General features: G+C 41.2%; 3 protein-coding genes across 3 annotated transcripts in view; 2 read left to right on the top strand and 1 right to left on the bottom strand.

The window, feature by feature from the left end:
- Positions 1–8,259, top strand: part of SARC_08055 (hypothetical protein) — an 8,691-nt gene extending 432 nt beyond the window's left edge. Inside the window, exons 2-10 of the mRNA XM_014297983.1 lie at positions 249–463; positions 1,277–1,440; positions 2,168–2,282; positions 3,240–3,416; positions 3,750–3,896; positions 4,611–4,776; positions 5,032–5,225; positions 6,216–6,302; positions 6,703–8,259. Of these exons, the coding sequence (XP_014153458.1) occupies positions 249–463; positions 1,277–1,440; positions 2,168–2,282; positions 3,240–3,416; positions 3,750–3,896; positions 4,611–4,776; positions 5,032–5,225; positions 6,216–6,302; positions 6,703–6,801 (1,364 nt within the window). The 3' untranslated portion in view covers positions 6,802–8,259. The remainder of the gene's footprint in view (positions 1–248; positions 464–1,276; positions 1,441–2,167; positions 2,283–3,239; positions 3,417–3,749; positions 3,897–4,610; positions 4,777–5,031; positions 5,226–6,215; positions 6,303–6,702) is intronic.
- Positions 7,882–8,118, bottom strand: SARC_08056 (hypothetical protein; the record flags this gene model as incomplete). Its single annotated transcript, XM_014297984.1, has 1 exon — positions 7,882–8,118. One exon carries the CDS (start codon positions 8,116–8,118, stop codon positions 7,882–7,884), a length of 237 nt encoding a protein of 78 aa, XP_014153459.1.
- Positions 8,260–10,581: 2,322 nt separating the features above from the next.
- Positions 10,582–10,970, top strand: part of SARC_08054 (hypothetical protein) — a 3,407-nt gene continuing 3,018 nt past the window's right edge. Inside the window, exon 1 of the mRNA XM_014297982.1 lies at positions 10,582–10,853. Within this exon, the coding sequence (XP_014153457.1) occupies positions 10,656–10,853 (198 nt within the window). The 5' untranslated portion in view covers positions 10,582–10,655. The remainder of the gene's footprint in view (positions 10,854–10,970) is intronic.

Raw genomic sequence — 10,970 nt, 5'->3', positions numbered from 1 at the left:
TAGTATGTAAGAGACATATATTATTATTATATAGTATAGTATATGTGTAGTGTGTGTGTTGTTATATATATATATATATATATATATATATATATATATATGTACTATTTGTACTATTTGTATATATATTGTGATTCGCTTTTTTTACTCATCTTACAAGTTCTTATGGATATACGCAGTCCGCCTTACATTGATAGCTACCAATATCCGCTTTCGCTCGCATCGCTAATCACCACTGCTTGTCACAGGCACTACTAGAAAGGTACACACACCCTCTCCATTCAATCGAACCGAGGCAGGCAAGCTCATGACCTTCGGTATGGGTGATAACAATCAGTTGGGTTATCCCACCAATGCCGGCGGCCGTAAGAAACCCTACATTATACCCACAACGGCCGACATAGACTTCGTACAAGTGGAGTGTGGCGGCATGCACACCGCTGCGTTGTCTTCGGAAGGAAAAGTGAGTGGGTGATCCGTAGCGATGTTGTGTATATGTGTATTAGTGGCTGTATGCACTGGATTGTGTGAATAGTCGTGAGCAGTCGTGTAGGTCAGCTTTTTGTGGGAGTATGGAGCTGGTAAACATTCGTAGGTCTATTTGGCTAGCACCGGGGGTGGTCACAACGGTACAGTGACTCTAGAGTGATTGGAGATTGTGTGTATGGTTACTGTATGTGTCTGAGTTTGCACTCAACCATGACGCTATACATATGTTTATATATACGGATGCCTTGTGGATAACAGATGTGTGATATGTATATAGTGTTGAAGGCTGTGTGCTTATGCATATGTTCGTTTAGATAGGTACTGTACATATGTCGATGTATATTTCTCGTTATGTGTGTACTCAATGTACGTATACTCATGGAGTGTCGCAACGGAGTGCAGGCAAAGGCACCTCCCAACCAAGACTTATATTGGCACGGGTATGTAGTACAGAAACACGCGAATCTAAAGGTCGTGCGTGTGTTTTTATACGTTATCACAGGAAGTGTGCAGAGCTGTATATTACCGACCTGATATTCACGTGACATACTATGACCAGCACACAGCTGTCCGTATGGATATTACAACTGAGTGTGTTTGCATTGCCGTATGAATATTACAACTACGTGTGTGTGTATTGAAGACTTCAGATGTACTGCTGCGTATATCAGGCTAGGGAGACAAGTTCTGATCAAGTACAAGACTCTTCTCGAACGCGAGTCTGCCTACGTACCTCTACCTACATCCCGTACCTACATCTCTTGCCTTTTTGGGGGTATTTGTGTAGGTATACACGTGGGGAGTGAATGACGAGGGTGCTTTGGGCCGCAAAGGACCCGAGGCTGTGCCTATTTTGGTTGAAGGGGAACTAGCGGAGAAGACTGTTGTGCAGGTGTCTTGTGGTGACTCGCACACGGCCTTTCTATGCAGTGACGGCTCTGTGTACCACTGGTATGTATGCTTGTAAAGGTTTGGCATTGTGTGTATGTATATATGTATCATATGCATTTGTGTGTATATATATATGTGTGTGGGTGTGTGTGTATGTATTGGGTACATGTGCTTGTGTGTATATACATCGCTAGCATATCTATGTGTGTATATATTGTGTGTACTCCTGTTGCGCACTTGTATGTATGTATGTATATATATATGTGTGTGTGTGTGTGCAAGGATGTTGTCGGATTTTGTTGTAGAGACTATCACGCCGCGTTCCTGTACAGTGACAGTCTTGGGAACCGCTGATATGTATGCATATATCTAGTCCCATCTATTACTTGCATAGATAATATCTATGTCAGTATATTCGTATTGATGTGTGTAACATGTGTATTGATTAATTATGTATATGTTGTATGCATGTGCTTTATTTGAACATGTGTGCACATCCGCATGCAAGGCTGTAGTGTGATTATTGACGCAGATCCGCCTTAGAACATTGTATACTCATGTATATACCCAATCCAGTGCAATATGCTATATCTTGCCATTGCCTTACGGCACCTTTGCATATCTGTATGCCAGCTAGGCGATGGACGATGGTATCCAACTTACGCACACCATCTCACTTGTTGTACCATAGTCTCATTCTAGATACATTTATATACTTCCACGCTGATTGCCATTGTCTTATTTTTATTTCATTATTGTTTGAATACTTTACACTTGTCCGCTGCAGTGGAATATTCCGCGCGAAGGATGGCAAATTTGGCTTACAATACGACAACCCAGATAAGAAGTCCGTGCCTCTTCCCGTACAGGTCACGCTTGTGCCCGGCAGGCACGACTCCAAGGTATCACAAGGGTTTATGTATATATATAAATATGTGTGTGTGTGTCTTTGTGTCTTTATCTGTGTCTGTCTGTGTGTCTGTGTCTGTGCGTATATATATATATATATATATATGCGTGTGGAGTATGAACGACTACAAGTCGTACTCTGTACCTTTGTACATATGTAATGCAAAAATAGTATGTTAATTCTACTTTCTACCTTTGTATGTATATCTGCATATAGGTACAAATTAGTACAACAGTTTGAAATGCCTGTCTTGGGCCATGTATACCTTTCTGACAAGCTGGTATGGAGTCTATAAGCAGCTGTCATGTGAATGTGTGTTCTATCATTCTGCCCTCCTTCGCTGTTGAATCAAATAAGCTCATTCTGATCGCTGATTCGAACGGAAAATACTCCGCTATTGGTGTGTTGTGCCTTTTACCTCACACTCGAGCCAGAAGTGTGCAGGTATTTCCGTAACAGAATAAACCTGACCATTTGTAGAGAAGTGCTTGATGGTTAGCAACGAGTGGACCACAGTCTTCCATTAACGACCTTGTGCGATAAGTACCCCCGCTAAGGATGCCTCACTACGGGTCTGTGTAGTTTGAGATAGTGTCTGGTACCAACCACTTAGTAGTGCTCATTGACAGTGGGGATGTAGACGCGTGAGCTTGTTGATGACTAGTGTGATCAGTGCGAATGGATACCCCATTTTAATACACTAAATACCCTCCACACACACACCCTTCGGTGGGCCTATCCCGGTGAATAAAGACAATCTATGCATCATCAACCACCCCTATGTGAACGAGATAGTTACCGGGTGCTCTCCACATGGTAAATTGGACTGGCAGCCCAGTGGGATTGTCCTTAAATAGTGTAGTCCGTTCGACTAGATACTCCACTGTTAACACACCTTTCCATGCACTACCCCGATGATTAAATTAACATTTCACACCTCTTACGACAGCCCTATGTGATCAAGATAGTGTCAGGTGCCGACCACGTAGTAGCGTTGACTGACAGTGGGGATGTGTACACATGGGGATGTCCTGAGCAAGGCAGGCTGGGCCGGTCTTTCAAATTGGGAGATGTGGACGATATGCGCTTCAGCAGTCTTATCAGGGAGAGCTGTAAAGGGGTTAAGGTGTGTTAGTGGATAAATACATTTGATGCAATGTGTATGGAATCCTTAAATTATGTATACATATAATATATATATATATATATATATATGATGTAGTGCATATAATCATATCTTCTTCCATTCATCTGCGCCACTTTTGAGATCGGGAGGATGGCGTATCTGTCGTATTATTCCAACGTTAGCCCGCGCACACATAACCTAATTTATTTTCGTGTTATTTTATCAGGTATCCTGTCACACGGATTCACAGATACCTGTAGCACGGGTGTCGTATTGCACCAACTGGGATGCTCACGCAAACACATCCTATTTATATTGTGTCATTCTATACAGGTATTCAGTCTCAAGGATTTAACCATGGACGGTTTTACATATAAGGTCGTCAACATTGCAGCGGGGGCTTACCACAGTTTTGCTCAGCTTGAAAGCACGTACGACAAAACAGACACCAAACTCTTTGCCTGGGGAGCCAATAACAAGGTGAGTGCAAGCTATGTACTCATATATATATATATATGTATGTATGTATGTATATATATATATCTCTGTCTATGTCTCTGTGTGTGTGTGTGTGTTATCTGTATGCTTTTGATGTGTATGTAATATAATAAATATATATATATTTATATATGTCATTCATACAGACTATGAACGTGTTTTTTGCTATCGAGGTTCTGCTTACACGAAGTAATACCGTGTCATGGATATTGTCTTAATGCGATTGTTCTTAAGGATGTGTTAAGTCTTTCTGACGGTGTCACTTGAAAATCATGTTCTGCATATTTTTACTCTATATTCCATAAGGCGAAGCATAAGCCGTCGAATGAGTGCACATTCTAGCCCATTATTATGTAAGTCGTAGTCCACACCCTATCACATAAGAATAGATGACAACCAGATCCCAGGCTTGCACGGTGGGGTAGTACTACGCCTATATAACTGTGAAGGCACACTTGTATATTGAACATTGCGTCATGCCCTGATAGTATTGACCTGGTGCGTCCAATCATCGTCCGCATACGAGCGCATCTATTCCGTACCACGTGGCCAGCTGGCAATCTGTGCACCTTATGTATCACACATCCGGTGTAGGCAAGCGAAAGCGAACTAGTATATTGTGTAGACACATCGTCTGTACTTAATGTATCTGTGTGGACACATCGTCTGTACCTAACGTATCTGTGTCATACTCAGGGCCAATCCGGTCTAGGAAATGATCAAATCAAAGACGTCGACGCGGAAGGTGGTACGGACCGCTACAGACCCGTTGAGGTTACTCTGTGCCCGTTGCCTGTGACTATGCTGGCTGCGGGTAACGCCTTCTCCATTGCGCTGGTCCAGAAGTCTGTGTATGCCACAGGTATGCATAGGATATGATATACTGGTACCAACAACTGCGCGTGTGTATTTGATGTGTATTGGTGTGCGGCAGTGTGCGTATGGGTATAGTTATGCCGCATATGTGGGATCTCATGGAGTGCGCCACCAGAAACATCCGGATATCAACATCGACCAATCCTACACCCGAACAGACTACGGCAACGCTAAATATTTGTATATATATATATATATATAATTCCCTCTGTGTTTACATTTTACCTATTCACCCCGCCAGGCAAGGGAGAGGATGGTGTGCTCGGGAACAACTCCGAGAGTCACTCCATGGGCGACGACGGAGTGAACACGTGGGTAAGCACGCACGTGCCCACACATGTGACGCCTAAGGAGATCTCTTGTGGGACTGAAGTGTCGTATATACTCACCACAGACGGTGATGTGTATGCCTGGGGCTTCGGAGAGAATTTACAGGTAGGATAGGTGTCTGGTGTAGCGGGTATAGTGAACGTACGATGTGAATTGAAATGGGGAGCCAACGGGTTGTGTGTTTCTGTGCGGTGTGTAGTTTGTGTGTGGCACCGATGTAGACGGACTACGCGAGGCTTTGCGAAGGCTGTCATTGATTTTCAAGTTATTCCGTGCTTGCATGGTTAGTTATATTGGGAAAGCGGGTATGCGCTAGTCTGTACCAGACTATGAGACATACAACGCATCCCCCAGGGACCTATGCATATCGATGCACACATGGGAATAGTCCCGGAGCATAGTCTGACGTGTCACTGGCTCTATGAGCAAACAATCGTACCACGGGAGGGATACAGCCCCGCAGCGGTATAAGCTCTGCATACGTCTGTGTGGACACCACAGAGGTCAAGCATAGCTGTTGTAACTTGCATATGACGCACGCCACATCTGTCGTCCCTGTACGGTATATATGTCGCTAAACTCTTAATCATTGAATATATATATATATGTGTGTGTGTGTCTATGTCTATGTTTTTGTCTGTTCTGTGTCTGTATATGTATGGATGTATCTATGGATGTATCTATATATTTATGTGTGTGTCTGTGTGTCTGTTTGTACACGTATGTGTATCTATGTATATGAATGTGTACATGTCACACGCTGGTATATATATATGTATGTATGCGTGTATATGTATATATGTATATATATATATATATATGTATGCGTATGCATGCATATGGATTCGTATGTATGCGTATGTATGTATGTTGTATGTATGCGTATGTATGTATGTTGTATGTATGTATGTTGTATGTATGTTTGTATGTATATGCATGTGCGTGTGTGACACATGGGGATATATATATATGTGTGTGTGTGTGTGTGTGTGCGTGTGTGTGTGCGAGGTTGCTACTGTATCCTGTTACAACCTGGTTGCTGCCTACACATATTGCTTGTCACTTACAAATCATGTTTGTTGGAACGTTACACAGCTTGGCAATGCTGAGAAAGTTGATGAACCCACCGATTCCCTGTTGGTGCCTACACTCTTGGACGGCCATCAATTAACAAACAGAAAGGTATTTTAATTTCATTCTCAAACAGAGATCGCTATTTATGTGGTGTCAGTATGGAATGGACCAAATTGGGAATCTAGGTCTGGGATTATGGGTTTAAATTGAATAGATACTCTTTGCGTAAACATATGATACAATGAGCACATATAACTAAATTTCGTTTAAAATTTGAGATAGCTTTCTGATGATGCTCAATTCGAAAGTTGGCGCACATATACATGAGATATACTCAGGATGCTGAAGGATGATACAATTGACAAGTGGTTGTGACTTTTGGTGATCCTTTGATTGTAGATGCGGCCTGGTATGTTAGCAATTTAGAGCTGGAAACATGGCCAAAGCAATCATTTATTTTCATACTTTATCTTCTTAACACGGTACTGTTCAACCTCCTTGAACTCAGGTGCTTCAAATTAGCGCTGGAGGACAGCACACGGCCCTTATTGCCAAAGGACCTGGACCACCCCCCAGAGATGCACCCGCGGCCACAAAGGCGAAGTGAAGCTTAAATCGCAGTGTATAAAGCATGTTCGTCATAACCTTCTCGTGTGTTTTATTGGTATTCCGGATACTGAACCGCTATACAACGAAGACCAGCTGTTCCCCACACGCTTAGTAAAATGGGTCGCACAGAGTGCACAACCTGCTCAATGATTGTATGAATGGTTGCCTTGGATTCAATTACTATATTAGCGACATAATGACCATATGGGATTATTCCATGTGGGATATTGCATATTGTCGCCATCAAGTATATACATCGCTGGTTTTAAAGATGGGTTTGCAATGTCGTTGTGTTCTACTGAGCTGAATTAGTACTGCGTCAGTCGCCAATGTCATAGCGTAATATGTCACGAAGTTTTTTATGCTGACAATATTGATTGATGATCTAAATCATAAGTGTCTTATAGAGACCAGTTCCAAGGGCATGCTTCGTCGGCCGGTATCCGTGTCATACCTATACATTCATCCGACGCGATAGGGCTAATAAGTCGGGCGCATCGAGGGCACCAAGTCCTAATGAATAATTAATAGATATTCTGAATAATGAGAGTGCCAATCAGTCGCATGTAGTTGGTTGATTTTAAGAATAGAAGCTCGATCATTTTCGAGCACACGGCCGCCAACAACTGTGCATTCACAAAGCAGAAAATAGATTAATATAAACAGCTCCCATTAATTGTGTTAAGCTCTTATTTAATCTTATACTTGGGTGTATGCCTTCGAACCCTAAGCACGGGTCAATGAATGTTGTCAAACCAATCGCTCGATAGCACTGCAATAATAATAAAAACTATATGTGAAATAATTCAAGTTTGATGTGCACAATAGTGCCTATTTACTACGTTCCTAATAATTAAGTGTCTTTTTCCAGCGCAAGGAGGGGGTATGTAGTCGTGCGTACTCTAGACTGGTTGCTTCCGTATGTTCCAGTAATATTCTGGGACGTTCCATGGATGTGCGCTCCTCTTGAAGTTCTTGTACTTGTCCTCGTATTGCGTTGATCTTAGATAGTGGGGTATTAACTGGGTAACACCAGCAGTCAATTACTAAATATATTCTATTTGATTTAAAAGCTTCTTCAGGTGTACAAAGAAGTGTTGTTAACGCTTTCGGGGTGCACCTCCATCTCGCCGTTCTTGTACTCATCCATCTCGTGCGCAATATGGATCATGGTAGATATACTTAACCTACTAATTGGGTTCTTACGATCGTACACTGTGGGTGAAAATGCCTCGTACTCAATCGGTGGGTGTTCGCTGAACTTTACACGAAGTGCAAACTGTGTGACCTCGTCAGGCATCATATTGTCAAGCATATTCTTCTCAATACTTTGAAAATCGTAAATGTTTGTTGATTTCATCCTGGAGCTTCACATGTCTTTGTCGTCTCGTATATATACATATCGTTGATCACCGACTCACAATTCGAGGGTTTGAGTTTTGAGCACCTGTCATCGTGTGAATCATCAGTGAGTGGCGAGTGCAGGACTATTTGCGACTTTGGGTCCTGTTGTCTATTAAACTTGTCTGAGAAATATGTTGCTCAATTTAGAATGCTATGTTTGAGAGCGGGGTTGGGATTGCCGGAGTCTTGGACTCCAGTGGGTCTTTTTATTTTTTAAAGAGTTATTAGGGAAAGGAGCTGGGGTTTTTTAAGACCATTTTGAATTTTGAACGGCCACCGATTGCTCAAGTTGCTACATACCGTCGCTACGGCGCTAAATAAATAGTAAATACATACACGTTGCTCGGTGCCTCGGTCGTTTTAGGGTTACAAAGTCGTATAGTATTATATATAAAACAAAAGCCGGTGTACGACTGTATGCTCCATATGTGATAGTGGAGTAAACTATGGAGCAAACTATTATTACATCATTTGAAATTGATCATTTCATTGGCCATTATATTTGTATATACTTGTATACACACATGATAGTACGAGTCAGAATTTCAGGTCAGTCTATCAGAGACAGAGAGACAGAGACAGAGTCTCGGGTCTCAGGACTAAGAGTATCTGAGAATCGGTATCGTCAGTCACGAACTGACGATTCACGTATAGCAACAAGAGTCAACAATCACTTATTAAATTTTGAAGAGTTATGACCCTCTCCCTACTCTCTAGAGCTATTCTCTCTACAACAGTCTACATAGTAGAGATATCGAGATCCTGACTCCTACCCACCTCTGGCTTTTTTTCTATAAATGTAATCTGTCACTGCCTTTTCACTTTTGTTGGACACCTATTTACATATAGAGTTTTGCCCTATACGACGTCAATCATTCTGCATCAATGCAGTAAACGTTTAACGTTAACGCAAAACTATGATTAGATTATATACGTTTTTGTTTACATATAAATCATAGCCTTCTGAATTTAATACTCGTAGTTACCGACCAGTGTTACACCTTAGCGGCATAGCCTGTTCGGTTACACCCGTAGAAATCCCAATACATAGTTCTAAAATGGTATAAACGTTTACCCATCGTAAAAAACCCTCTCGTTTTAGTAGTATTGGGATGGACGAAGGACGATTGGCCCTGCCCTGTAGGACCTGGACTGGACTGAGGACTTTAGGTTGGACTCAACCACCGCATGGGTTGGGTTGGATAGTTGAATTGGAATAGTGGTTTTAGGATGGATATATCAAATATAGACATAGAAGTGCGTCTGTCTTTGGAACTAGGTCTCTGAGAAACTACGTGTCTCGAGACAGTCGCTTTATAATTACCGAGCAATAAAGCTAACCACTACTACAATTAAGCGAGAGGACGTAGACTTAGATATCGGTTAGCTACGTACCCAATACTTACCATAGTATTACCTATAGTTATTTTTTTCCACTACTACACATAGCCTCCTAATGTTTCCTTTTTAGGAGGCTATGTACTACAGTTTCTTTAGCCTTCTCTGAAAAAGTGAAAATAAACCTTTACTGGAGTGAAGCTACAACCAACATAAGATCATTGAACAAAAATACATACACAAATAAATGACAATCTAGTTTTACTCTTTTTTAGGAGGATAGGACTATGTACTTTTTTTTTAAATAAGAGCAAACATGAAAAGACCTAAAATATGTAATAACAACTCTCGACTTGTCTCAAGAGTGAGTCGAGTGACGATTCTCGGTCTCTCTACTCTACTCTAGAGAGGACTCTCGGCGGCTCTCTCTTCTTGGCCGCCTGGCGGTCTGGACTCTGGAAGTTACTGGAACCTGGCCTCCGTCTCCGTCACTCTGAGGCTCCGACAACAAGTCAATAACAATTCCTCAAATGAATTGATATTTGTAATATTTGTCACATTTGTGATTTGATACAGTTTGTCTCAGACTGTCACAGTGTCGCTGTACAGAGTGTAGTATTTTAATTTAGACTCTCTCTACTAATAAATAGAGAGAAGAGTCTCTCTCAGTCTTTACATAGTCTCTACTACTCTACTCTAGAGAGCGAGAGTAGTGTAAGTACACAGAATCTTTTTTTTTAAACCATATGAAAAAATATATTGAAATAAAACATAGTCAATTTTTGAATTTAGAGGGCTATGAATAAAACCATAGCTCATTTTACCAATATTTATGTATTTACAATTTTACATACTCTTACGTATTGAAAATAAATGAGAGGCTATGAAATTTATCATTAAGGAACTTTTACGCCATGATTATTATGATGACATCTTTAGTAATTCTTGTCTGTTAAAAATGTATACGTTCGTTTTCATTCAATTTTTGACTATAACACAGCCTTCTTGGCTCACAGGATATGTAAATAAAGAATTCGTGTGAAATGTTTTGCTTTGCATACTTACTACTATACTGTTTCGATCGATTGTCTGATTCAGGGCAGAAGAATAATGATGAACTTCTTCCCGTCCACCTTGCGTTTTATAGCACTGCTTCCAATTGCCACAGTGGCAATGCTCTATAGTGGTATTCTATTCGTTTTGTACTCAAATGCCACGCCTGGAATAAGCAGGACAGCCATCAATGTTTTGACTCAACGCTATCTTTGCCACAGCACTGGCATTAAAGAAGATCTAGCTGCACAAAAGGTACCTTAAGATGTGTGGTGGTGGGATTTGTGACCTAATATGAAAACGATCAATTTGGAAACGGCTACATCTTTTATACTTATTTATGTACGTACGTATGCATGTATTATATACGTA

The sequence above is a fragment of the Sphaeroforma arctica genome (genome assembly GCF_001186125.1).
Source record: "Sphaeroforma arctica JP610 unplaced genomic scaffold supercont1.687, whole genome shotgun sequence".
NCBI classification, from domain to species: Eukaryota; class Ichthyosporea; order Ichthyophonida; genus Sphaeroforma; species Sphaeroforma arctica.
Note: the sequence above shows the minus strand (reverse complement) of the source record. Positions and strands in the feature narration are given on the sequence as shown.